The sequence below is a fragment of the Petromyzon marinus genome, chromosome 6 (assembly GCF_048934315.1).
Source record: "Petromyzon marinus isolate PM22_M1 ecotype Great Lakes invasive population chromosome 6, UKy_Petmar_22M1.pri1.0, whole genome shotgun sequence".
Lineage (NCBI taxonomy): Eukaryota > Metazoa > Chordata > Hyperoartia > Petromyzontiformes > Petromyzontidae > Petromyzon > Petromyzon marinus.
The window spans coordinates 3,566,704-3,579,367 of record NC_133672.1 but is presented as its reverse complement, the minus strand read 5'-3'; the positions used below and the strand labels follow the sequence as shown (position 1 = coordinate 3,579,367).

Sequence of the window (12,664 nt, the reverse complement as noted above, 5' to 3'; positions counted from 1 at the left end):
GAAGAACAACCACTCCGTCTGGGGCTTCCACTGCTCGTGAGCGAACGCGTTTCGAACTCGCCTCATTCCTCACGACGCTCGAGCGAACTCGACAACACGCGGCTGTTGGTTACTCTCCGCGAGCTGTCGTCGGAGTAGCAGCAGCAGAGACAGCAGAGATAGCAGGGACAGCAGAGATAGCAGGGACAGCAGGGACAGCAGAGACAGCAGGGACAGCAGAGACAGCGGCGAGAGCAGAGACAGCAGAGACAGCGGCGACAGCAGGGACAGTAGAGACAGCAGGGACAGCAGGGACAGCAGAGACAGCAGAGATAGCAGCAAAGATAGCAGGGACAGCAGAGACAGCAGGGACAGCAGAGATAGCAGAGATAGCAGGGACAGCAGAGATAGCAGAGACAGCAGAGACAGCAGAGATAGCAGAGATAGCAGAGATAGCAGAGACAGCAGAGACATCAGGTACAGCAGAGATAGCAGAGACAGCAGGGACAGCAGGGACAGCAGAGATAGCAGGGACAGCAGAGGTAGCGGCGACAGCAGGGACAGCATAGACAGCAGAGATAGCAGCAGCAGAGACAGCAGGGACAGCAGAGACAGCAGAGATAGCAGCAGCAGCAGAGATAGCAGAGACAGCAGAGACAGCAGGGCCACAGATACAGCAGAGAGCAGAGATAGCAGGGACAGCAGAGACAGCAGAGAAAGCAGAGAGCAGAGATAGCAGGGACAGCAGAGACAGCAGGGACAGCAGAGAGAGCAGAAATCGCGGCAGGAGCGGCGCCTCCGGTAGCGGAGTGAGTGGCGTGCGAGTTGGGGGACCCTCCAGAGGGTTTTAAAACAATAGCAGCAGCATCAACAACAACATCGTCGACACCAACAACAACACGTTTCTACACACTTCTTACCAGGAAGGGGGACTGAGTGAGCCATCGTCGTCCCATGCGCCGGCGTCTCTCTGTTGCTGTGTAGCAGGGCCGGTACATGCAGGGTGGTGATCCATTTATAGATACCACACTAAATTCGTTTTCATGACTCAAGCATCCATGCCAAACGAGACGTGTCGTCACAACGGGCTCTCACGTGGTTTAAACAAAGGGCAGCAATCAACCACCACCATCATCATCATCATTATTCGATCTTCAATCATCATCGTACATTCTCTACCTATCGATTCCTATACATCTAAGCGTGCACCGCACTCGAAGAGGGCGAACCAATTATAGATACCCCACTGATTTCCAATGGCCCTTTTTGTTTTTTAAAACTCTGTGCCCCAGCAGGCGAGTGAACATCGTGAAAGCGAAGCGACGGCTCCACATCTTGCGGACGAGATTGATTTTTTTTTTAAATCGATGTCATAGGTGCACATTGTGTGGAACTCGCAGTGCTACTACCAACACGGCGATCCGAGTTCCATTCCCGTCTCAATTATCTGTAACCGGTTCCGGGCCTCCCCTGGGTCGACTCAGCCTTATAACGATTACCAGGTGCGATGTATAAAAACGTTGGCAATGGGGAGACAAAGGCGGCCGGGCGTGGTGCCGGGCACACACCTGGCCGTGTGCCGTGCCGGCCTTCAGAGGTGATCGCTAACGACACTTGCCCCAATGCTCTGGTAAGGCTATGCAGGGGATCTTTGTCTTTTTATTGTTGCATTCATACGTGTTTAGTGGGGACGAGTATTCTTGGATGCAATGCATGTTAGAGAACGATATTGACTGTTCCGTGCTGCGTATTCCTTTGGGATGTGTCTCGTTTTCCATTTCTGAGATGTGTGTTTTTTTTTTACTCGTGAATTCACGAGTAGCAATCTCTAATGGACAGCCCTTTGTGAACCCACCGGATCACGAAGCCCTTCCCACGCTGTTTAGCCATGGGGATTGTCTCGCCATATTTCACCACGCAGCGGGAAGGGTGATGCGTGTGGCTGATGAAGGGCGGTGAGCGGCAGAAGGGTGAGAGCGAGTGGGAATCGATGAGGAGAGGTCCGGTTCACGTATCACTCGCCACTGATGTTAGCCGTGAACGGGAACCAAATTCGAGGTCCGACGGGTTTATAGCGCAGTGCACTAACCACTGCGCCACCGCTCCCCCGCACGCCCTCCCACACAGTGTTCAGAGTGCTACGTATACATTCGTGCGTTGAATAACAACATGCGGACACGCGCACTTGAAGCGCCCTTCTTTATTGTTAAAAGGCGTGTTCGGCTGGGTTAAATAATCCTTTAAGATATTCGCGACGCATTTTCCCGTTTTGTACTAAAACTGAGAGACGCATAGGGCGTATGGTGCAACGTAGCACACGTGCTTTGTGTAGGGGGTTCTAAAGGGTAGCGATACTTCGTAATAACCTTCACCCAATATAAACCCGTTGTGCTATTACATATTATATATGCATGCAATTGCCAAAAGTAATACTGGGAATACTAAGATGCTGTGAGTGCATTAATCTTTCGCAGTGTTATTTATTACATTATTATTATTACTTTGTCGTGTGTGTCATCGTGTGTGTCCATGGATGGCCACGTGTGAGTAAGTGGGCGACACCTCTCAACCGTAATTACAATCCATGCTGTGTGTGACTACTACATGTCGATAGTTCAATTTGATGACTGCAAATTGCGTTCATACCAAAATAAAGGGTAGTCGGTCAAACCTTCTACAGTACATGTTTTAGTTTAACCTAAAACATTGTATGTATAGCCATTGACCCATCACAAATATGCAGTATATGCATGCAGCGACATATATATAAAAACTGTATTTTTATTCAAACTGTTTAGCGCACACTATAACCTTATTTTAAATTAGTACATTATGGCTGCAGAGTAACTTCAAGGGAATCAAGTTCATGTTCGTCTTGGCCAACACATGCCTGCATGCATGGAAATATACACGCATATACACACACAAAGACAGAGATCCCCCTATAGCCTTAACAGACTGTTGGGGCAAGTGCCGCATAGCGAGCACCTATAAAGGCCGACACGGCACACGAGGGGGTAGGTGGCCAGCATCACGCCCGGCCGCTTTTGTTTCCCTAGTGGCGATATTAACACACCAAATCAGGTACTCATTTGAGGCGGAGCTGACCTAGGGGAGGCCCATGATCGGTTCAGATGGATCGTCAATGGTGTTGGCCGTGAGCGGGAATCGAACTAAGGTGACCGGGTTTGCGTTCATACCGCAACGCGCTAACCACCACCGCTCCCACACATATACACATACACACATACACACGTACAGACACATACATACACATGTACACACACATACACACGTACACACAGACAAAGATTGCCGCGTATTGCCTTAACACGCCGTCGGAGCAAGCATTGTTTGCGAGGACGTGCGTTGGCTGGTGTGGTGGAGCATGCAGTGGGTTGATAAAGGGATGTTAAAATTAGCATTGTTGTGGGCGCGTATCAAATGAGTAACTCGGCTTCACAGGGAATAGTACTCATGCATTGGAGGCACATTGCCGGGTACTTGTTTAAGGCTAAGTCCACCTAGGAGAAACCCATAACACGCTTAATTTTGCCAGGAATCGAACAAAGATTTCCAGGATCCGTAGCTAGAATATGGCTAGCCACCCTTCTCCACATATACACAAAGATATATATAAATGCATACATATATATGCATACACACATTATAATCGTTATGCATACAACACGTACCGTTACACATTGCGAATAACACATAGTATATCAATTTTTTTGTCTTCAAGAAAATAAAAAAAATCTGCCGGATTCAACTTGTTCAAGACGTGCACCGAAAAACAAATACCTTACACTATCATCATCATCATCATAATCCTCCTCTGCCGCCACAGGCAATCCGCTCATGGATTTAATCGCTCCATCTCCCAGGCGGACGAAGTCTCGGACGCGTTCCAGTGCTCGGCTGTCTACGCTGTAACATCTCAAAACAAACCACGCACACGATATATTGATATAACAATACTACTATTACGACTACAATCTATCAATACATGGGTGTGTGTAAGTGTACACGTGTGTGTGTTTGCGGGGAGCGGTAGTGTAGCGGTCAGCGCGCTGCACCACAAACCTGGTGACCCGAGTTCGATTCGGGCTAACGCCCAACATTAGTGACGATTATCTCAACTGGTCCTGGGACTCCCATAGGTCAACTGAGCCTCTAATGAGTACCTGGTGCGGTGTGTAAACATCTCCACTGGGGAGACAAAGGCGGCCGGGCGTGGTGCTGGTCACCCACCCCCTCGTGTGTCGTTCTGGCCTTCATAGGTGCTCGCTAACAGCACTTGCCCCAACAGTCTGTTAAGGCTATACGGGCGGTCTTTGTCTTTGTAAGTGCGTCAGTGGTTATATTAGCCGTCATTGTGGTGGCTATGATAACTGCGGTGATGGTGCGTGAAGGAATTTGATGGTACGTGATAGTACGTGATGATGCACAGGCAATGCCTCATTTTTATCCCGAACAGTGCGGAACGGCTGTTATGATAAATTATGTTATCAACGTGGGATTAATATGCATATGCGTGGATTGCACTTCTAGTGGTAGTGCCTTACGCCGAGTGTCCCTGTACTCCAAGGCAGCCTAGCAGCGTGATGATTAATGAAGCCCCGATCATAACACAGGTCACTGAGAGCGCTGATGTTGTACATTGTTTGTGTGTGACGGGGATGGGCAGTGACACGACTCTGACGGAACGGGCCACGAGGAGGGAGAAGCACCTCGTCTTCACGACTCATCCCCCCCATCCCTTCAGCAACCCCCCCCCCTTCATCAACCCCCCATTCATCAACCCCCCCTTCATCAACCCCCCTCCTTCATCATCCTCCCCCCCCCCGCATTGATCACCACCCCACCCCCCCCCCCCCCCCGTGTCTCGCATCAAACTCGAGGGGCGAATATAATGGCGATAATAACCGCGAATACCTGGATCAGCGATACGAGCTCATCACGAGCAACAGTGGTCTGCGTAAACATTTGCGGTGCGTGTTTTAAATGCGGCATTGACGGGAAACGAGATCAGAGCCAACGCGGCCAAATTGCGCGTGTGTGCGGTGGGGTAGCGGTTAGGGCGCTGCGCTACGAACCTGGCGACCCGGGTTCGATTCCCGCTCTTGGTCAACACCTGTGGCTATTATCTGAACCGGTTCTGGGCCTCTCCTAGGTCGACTCAGCCTCAAATGAGTACCTGGTGCGGTGTGTAAACATCGCCACTGGGGAGACAATGGCGGCCGGGCGTGGTGTTGGCTCCCCACCCCGTCGTGTGCCGTGCCGGCCGTCATAGGTGCTCGCTAACAGCACTTGCCCCTACAGACTGTTCAGGCTATACGGGGGATCTTTGTCTTTTTTTTACAGTGGGAGCGGTGGCGCACTGGTTAGCGCGCTGCGCTACGGGCCCGGCGACCCGAGTTCAATTCCCGCTCACGATCAATATCAGTGGCGGATGTTTGGACCGGTCCAAGGCCTCCCATCGGTCAACTCGACAAATGAGTAGCTGGTGGGGGTGTGTTAAACATTAGCAGTGGGGAGACAAGGGCAGCCGGGCGTGGTATTGGCCGTCGACTCCGTGTCGGCCTTCAGAGATGCTCGCTAACAGCACTTGCCCCAACAGTCTCTTGAAGGCTATACGGAGGATCTTTGCCTTTGAGATTCACGTTTTGCGTAAATATACAAATCCCAGCTATTCTAAATCCGCCATTGGGTTGAAGTCCTCTGCACGCCTTGTCGGTCATGGGGTGGGGTAAGGGAATTTTTGACCATACTTCACCACACTGGTCATGGCGGTTTGAAGGTGGGTGGGTGTGGGAAGTGGTGGGGGCAGGACCGGTTCTGATATCACTCGTCACTGCTGTTTAACCAGTGGCCGGGAATCGAACTCGCGTCGCAGGGATTATTATCGCAGAGCGTTAACCACTGCACCACCGCTCCACCCGTGTCTTTATTCGTGTATTTTAAACATCGCAGACATGACTAAAACATTAAATACCTTTCATTTTATTTACATATATTTATTTCACCGTAAAACAGATGAGAACCCGTTAGGATTAATGATGTATTGGTCGATGTAGGCCAGGGACTGAAACAATAGCGGCGGAGAGAATAGCTGAAGAGCATTTGGCAGTACAAACCAACGCAAGGCTAACAGCCGGACAGACGTGAAGCCGATTTTCAAGTGTATTCACACGGGATTCTCGCGAACCTGTGTAAAAACGAACGCACGTGTTGTTGAATTCATATGCAATTTAAATTCAATCAAATAGCTTTAGTCAATTGATCATTTCTTAGGTGAGCAGCTGTGTGCGCGGGCAGGCGTGATAATTTCTTCATAATCATCATCGTCATTCAGCATCACAAACTGTATCTGTCCACTGCTGGATGACGGCCTCCCACGCGGTCCTGCGATGTCATCGAAATTCATCTCGCTCTGCGCATCAATTACCGGACCGCTCCGATCGGCGGACGCGTCCCAGAGTAGCGCACCGCCACCGGATATTAAAACATTCTCCACCGCGAACTGTTCACAACAACAAAAACACAAGAAAGAAAAATCATGCACACGCAAGGAATACGTTCATCTTTCCAACACGTGTTTGTCTCTGGGCGTATTTGCGAGTATTCCCCGTGTGCATGTTTTATCTCTCCAAGGTCTAAGGCAGTGGTTCTTCTTAACCTGGTGGAGCACACAGCCCCTGGGGGTGTGAGACATCGCCAATTTTCTTGTTAGAAGGTAAATAATCAAAACACAAAGCAAGCACGGGCACGTAAGTTACAACTACTTTGTTCCATGTTCGACCCTATGTATTTATTAACATTATACTTTTATTTATTTAAAGCTTTCGTGACTGCAGGGATTCATATTCTTGGTTATTTCGGTAAAGTCCCTTCTACGTGACTTTACCGAAAGAACCAAGAATATTATACTATCTTGTTTTGTTTACAATTGCTGCAGTAAAGGTTAAGGACCACTGGTCTAAGGTAAGCCTCCAACAGCAGCGCGACTATTGGATCGTCTTAACGAGCGTCATTGAGACTCCCCATCACAGCCAGCGCAGGCAGATCGCCAGACGCACCTCGCTAAGGAATTCATGTACGCGCTCCACCTTAATTGGAAACCCCGTAACACACTGGACGAGAACGGCGCGTGAACGCGACGGGAACTCTTGCTCTTCACTCTGACCCGATTCGCGTCGCAGTACCTGAGCGGTGGATAGAGAGAAAGAGAGAGAGGGAGAGCGAGAGACATGGAGGGTGGGAGGAGAGCGAATGCTCACTGGGCGAGGTTCAGGACCCTCTGTGCCGGACAGGGCCGGCTACGAGCCACGGGCCCTGCCAACAGGCGCGTGGTTGAGACGCCCGCCCGATCGCCCGATCGCCCGCCCGCACCCCGATGGAGACGCGAACCCCGAGACCTCGGCACGTCCGCGCCGCGCCCACCCTCTCCTGCGGCGGCTGAGTGAACGAGGAGGCAACGTGCAGCAGGAGAGAGTTGGAGTGCGGTGGAGAGGATGGGGCGGGGAGTTGCGGGAGTGCGAGGAAGGGTGTGTGTGGGGGGGTCTGGCTGGGGTGGGGTGCCGCCGTGACGTGCTCGGTTCACGACACCAGTGGCCCCAGAGAGAGGCTCGCCTCTTACCCCGCACGCCTCCACCTCTCTCCCCTCTTCCTCCTCCCTCCTTCTCCTCCTCCCTCCCTCCTCCTGCCGTCAGCTCTCCTTCCCGCCCACCCCCCTCTTGTCCTCGGAGATCGGATTTACTGCTCCAGCGACAGGACTCGCTATATATCCCGCCCTCGCCGCTCGTTCCCCGCGGCCTCGCTTCCTCGCTCGCAAGGACCCCCCCCCCCACCCCGCGCCAGCCGCCCGTCTTTGGACGAATGGTTCAGCCACAGCGGCCTTTCATTCCTTGCGAGGGGGCGACGTCTTTGTGCGTGGTTTCTTTTTTTTGTTGTTAAACGCGCGCTCGCGTTAAAACATTTAACAGCCGCGACCAAGAAAAAGCATCGATCGGCGAACAGCAACAACAACAGCAGCAGCAACAACAGCAACAACAACAGCAACAACAACAACAACAGAAACACCAGCTTCGAAACGAACGCCGCGAACTCGGGACTCGTGCAGGAGGTTCGAGGGCGCCGCTGTGAGACTGCGTCAACATGGGTACGTCGTCGTCATCGTCGTCATCATCATCATCGTCGTCGTCGTCGTCGTCATCATCATCATCGTCGTCGTCGTCATCGTCGTTGTTGTGTCGCCGTCTCATCTGCTTCACAGGCGGGCGGCGCCGGGAAGGGATTCGGCGGCACAAAAAAAAACCCGCGCGGCTCTTTAAATATTAAGTTGTTGTTGTTGTTGTTTACCGAATTCGAACAAGAATAAGAAGTGTCTCTTCTCGTTATTTTGAGTTCCGACCTCCTCCCCCCGCGGAGGATGTACTCGCGTCCCTTTGCCCGCGCCGCGTTTCTTGCCCTCTCGCCGCACCTCCGATGGGACACGGCTGGCCACGTACGGCGCGAAAGAAGTTCAACGTGCGCGCGCGCACGCACCCGTCTGCTCGGCCGTGTAGCAACAACTCGCGTTCCACATCGCGGACACCGCTCGTACGCGTTAGCCGGCTTCACCCGCAGCTGCTGCTGCCGCTGCCGCCGCTGGACATTGATAGCGGGGCTCCTGCGTTTACCCGCGCGACTCTGTTGTCAGCATGACGGCTGTTTACCGGCCAACACTGAGGGAGGTCGCACGCGCGAGACAGCAACAAGCCATGGGCCTGCGTTTACGGGTTACAGGGAGGCTGGCGCGGGTTACTTCTTCCCCGGCGTTTGCGGCGCTGGCTTGAGTGAAGGGAAAGTGAATCGACCGCAGGGGTTGAGTGAGCGAAGTTTCCGCCGACAGAGAGCGGGCTGCGTAACGCTGACCTCGTCGCGTAGTCGTTGAGTGAGAGGCTTTTGCAACGGAACAGTCGCTCGCAAGTCTGTGTGTGCCCCCACCATGAGGAGAGTGACTGCGCACATTGGCCACGTGCAGGTCGATTGTACCCGACGTGTCTCTCTGTGCTATCTCTGAACGCCGTGCGTTAGAGCGCAACGTGCTATGTGTGCGCGCGCGCGCGCTGTGTGACTCGCTGCACGGAGTCAAACACCGGGGTATTCTACTCGCCTCGTAACTCGCACGAGCAGAGAGAGCTGTGATCATCAACATCGACTCTTCTCTTTTCGCGTCAATGTGACGAGTCGCGATCTCTCCGTCTCTTTCTCTCTCGGGTTCCGACCCCTCGAGTCTCGCCACGCGCGCATCAATCCCCCGTATCTGTGGGCTGGGACCCTCCACTCACTCACGCAGCGGGCGAGGCGGACAGCGCCGCGAGTTGCTCCACACACACCGGATGGGAGGCCACGCGACTTTTTGGAACCCCCCCCCGTATGGGCTAGCACAGACTGTGGAGGGGGGGGGGTGCTCAGTGCTGTACGCACGCCACACGATGGGATGGGGGTGAACCAACACCACGCCCGGCCGCCTTTGTCTCCAACAGCGGCGATGTTTAATACACCGCACTAGGGGGCGATTTAAGGCTGAGTCGACCTAGGGGAAGCTCAGAACCAGGTATCAATATTCGCACATGACTCAGACACACACACGCACACGTACATACACACACACACACGCTCGCGTGTAAATGCGTAACCGCGGTGGATTGGAACAGAAGATCGGTCGCGTCGGTTATAATAATAATCATAATTATTTGTCTGTCGTTATCATTATTATTATTACGTATTATTATTATTGCCATGCTCAACCCCATTGCTGTTGCCCCCCTCGCGTGTCGCCGGGCGTGCGTGTGGCTGCCGCCCCGGGCGCAGACCAGTCCTTCGGCGAGGTGAACCAACTCGGCGGCGTCTTCGTGAACGGGCGACCGCTGCCAAACCCGATCCGCCTGCGAATCGTCGAGTTGGCGCAGCTGGGCATCAGGCCGTGCGACATCTCGCGGCAGCTGCGCGTGTCCCACGGCTGCGTCTCCAAGATCCTGGCTCGCTACAACGAGACGGGCTCCATCCTGCCGGGAGCCATCGGGGGAAGCAAGCCGCGCGTCACCACCCCCAACGTGGTCAAGCACATCCGCGACTACAAGCAGCGCGACCCGGGCATTTTCGCGTGGGAGATACGCGACCGGCTGCTCGCCGACGGCGTCTGCGACAAGTACAACGTGCCCTCCGTGAGCTCCATCAGCCGCATCCTGCGCAACAAGATCGGCAGCCTGTCGCAGCCGTGCTCGCAGATGCAGGACGCGTCGGGCATGGCCTCCTGCAAGCAGTCGGCGGCCGCGGCCGCCGCAGCTGCGGCCGCGGTGCCGTACGGCGCTCTGTACGCGGCCTACACGAGCTCGCAGCTGCATCACCACCACCACCATCACCACCACCACCACGGACACGGGCCCGCGGGGAAGGGCGGCGCGCACGCGATGCACGGCGCCACGGGCGTGCACATACCCGCGGGGCTGCCACGCTCATGGCCCTCCTCCTACACAGTGAGCGACATCCTGGGATTCAGGACGGCGGCTGAGCAGCAAGGTGAGCGGCCGGTGGCGGTAGTGGCAAGTTGTGGTGGTGGTGGTAGCGGTGGTGGTAGCGGTGGTTGGTGCTCGCGGTAACGACGACGATGATAACGATTGTGGTGGTTGTGGTCGTGGTAGTGAAAGCGGTGGTCGTGGCGGCAGTGCTGGTGGCAATTTTATTGTGTCGGTGGTGGTTGTAATGATGATGATGGTGCTTTATGAAGGTGATAATGGTGATTGTGGTCGTGATAGTAGCGGTGTTGGTGATCAGTGAATGTGGTAATGGTGATGGAGTGATGATGATGGTGGTGGTGGCGATAGTTGTGTTTTCCGTCCATCAATGCGCTTTCTTTACAAAGTGAGAGCCCGCTCAGCAGTGAGAGCGGGACAGTAATTTCGTGCGTCCGTCCAGACTAAAAAGTCTCGATGGCTGTAGCAATATTTGCGCTCTATTCAACAGATCTCTGCGCCAAGTTGTTTACGTACTTCCTCCGTTAGTATCAACCGTCGGTGTGTATGTGTGTGTGTATAGACCATACGCGCAACATACGCACGAACAGAACTTGCCACAAAGAGTATGTTTAGGCAATGCAGGGTGGGGGGGTATTTTTTGCAGATGATACACACACACACGCAGTCGCGTTAGCGAACTGCGTAACGAAACCGGCGTCACCGCGTTCGATTCCCGCTCACGACCAACAAGTGTGGAACGGAACCTTGAACCGGTCCTGGGCCTCCCCTCTGTAGACTTAACCTTAAACGAGTACCTGGTGCGGCGTGCCGTGCGTGGACTTCATGGGTGAAGCTGCTCACTGACAGAACATTCCCCCGACAGTATGTTAAGGCTATAAGGGTGGCGCGGGAGGTTTTAATTTTGTACGTATAAGACTACAGCACCCGTTAATGTGTGCCGCGTTAGTTTTGATTCATACTCAAGACGACGACTGCAACATTTCAGATGTATTGTGGCCCGACGTCCAACCCACGTACAAAAAATTGTACGCGAGCTCTTAAAATTCAGAACTACATTTCAAAGCCACACGCTCGGTCGCAGCTCGCTCCGCCATGTGTTTTTTTGTTGTTGTTGTTGCTGTCGTTCGGGCAGTGTTTTTGTTCGGCACGATGTCCGACGTTTCGCTCGACGCGCTGCGAATGTTTCTTCGCGAGCTCAATATTCAGTTCAAACGGCACAACCGTGGAAACGTACGGGGTAGTCAAGCCGTAGGCGAGACAGATGGCTCGTTCTCTTGCCGCTCGGATAGTTACTTTTACGTGATTTTGGCTTAACGTTCTGTCTTTTGAACGTTCCTAACTTTGATCTGCTGACATTTTTTGTGCTTTTACGATTGCTGGATTCGTGTAACCTAGGCCTCCCTTTGACCGTATAACCGCCGCACTCTCCTGCTCACCCTGATCCCCAAACCAAGTTGGTGACTGTTGTTGCTCTCACCTGTCGGACCTAACATAGCAGATTCAAATCCACGTCTCACGCGTCAAATCAGAGAGAGAGCGAGAGAGCGGAGTGAGCAGCAGATGTGCGACAGCCCTAATTTTTGTCCAATTTGTCCGCGGACGGACCGACCGAGGCCCGATTTGATATTTGAGTGACGTGGAGAGAGAGAGCGGTGCCGAGGTTGGGCCCGCACGCCTCGGGTTGCCTGGCTCTGAGGCTAAGGACGTGCGTCGTTGAAGCGTTGCGCTGAGAACTACCTTCGAGTTCCACCACCACCACCACCACCCACAAAAGGCACCGATGAAGGTGGTCAAGGAATTCCGAGAGCTCCGTCAGACGAAAGGGGAACACGCAGCCTCTTACATAGACAGCGCTTGGACAAGTGGTGAAGCTCTAGCTTCGTGCAGGAAGTGACTCTGGCGTTGTTGTTGTTGTTGTTTCGTGAATGGATGGAGCGTTGGCGAGGGTTATTAACTGCGTTGTGTGTTTAGTTTGTTATCCCCCCCCCTACGAACCTCCGATTAGCACGAGTGTCTGCGTACGGTGCGAAAGAAGTTCAATATACGTACATACACAACGCAACGCGCTGTGCTATTAGACCCAGCGGACCTGAGTTCGACTCCCAACCACGGCTCACACCGGTATCAAGTAATGTCTGAACCGATTATGCCCCCGCCCT

General features: G+C 53.4%; 1 protein-coding gene across 2 annotated transcripts in view; it reads left to right on the top strand.

Moving 5' to 3' along the window:
- Positions 1–6,959: 6,959 nt before the first annotated feature.
- LOC116939650 (paired box protein Pax-1) overlaps positions 6,960–12,664 on the top strand; it is a 31,767-nt gene continuing 26,062 nt past the window's right edge. Inside the window, exons 1-2 of one of the 2 annotated variants that reach the window (XM_032948333.2) lie at positions 6,960–8,143; positions 9,841–10,548. In XM_032948333.2, the coding sequence (XP_032804224.1) occupies positions 8,140–8,143; positions 9,841–10,548 (712 nt within the window). In that variant the 5' untranslated portion in view covers positions 6,960–8,139. The other variant, XM_032948332.2, reaches the window with a different exon arrangement.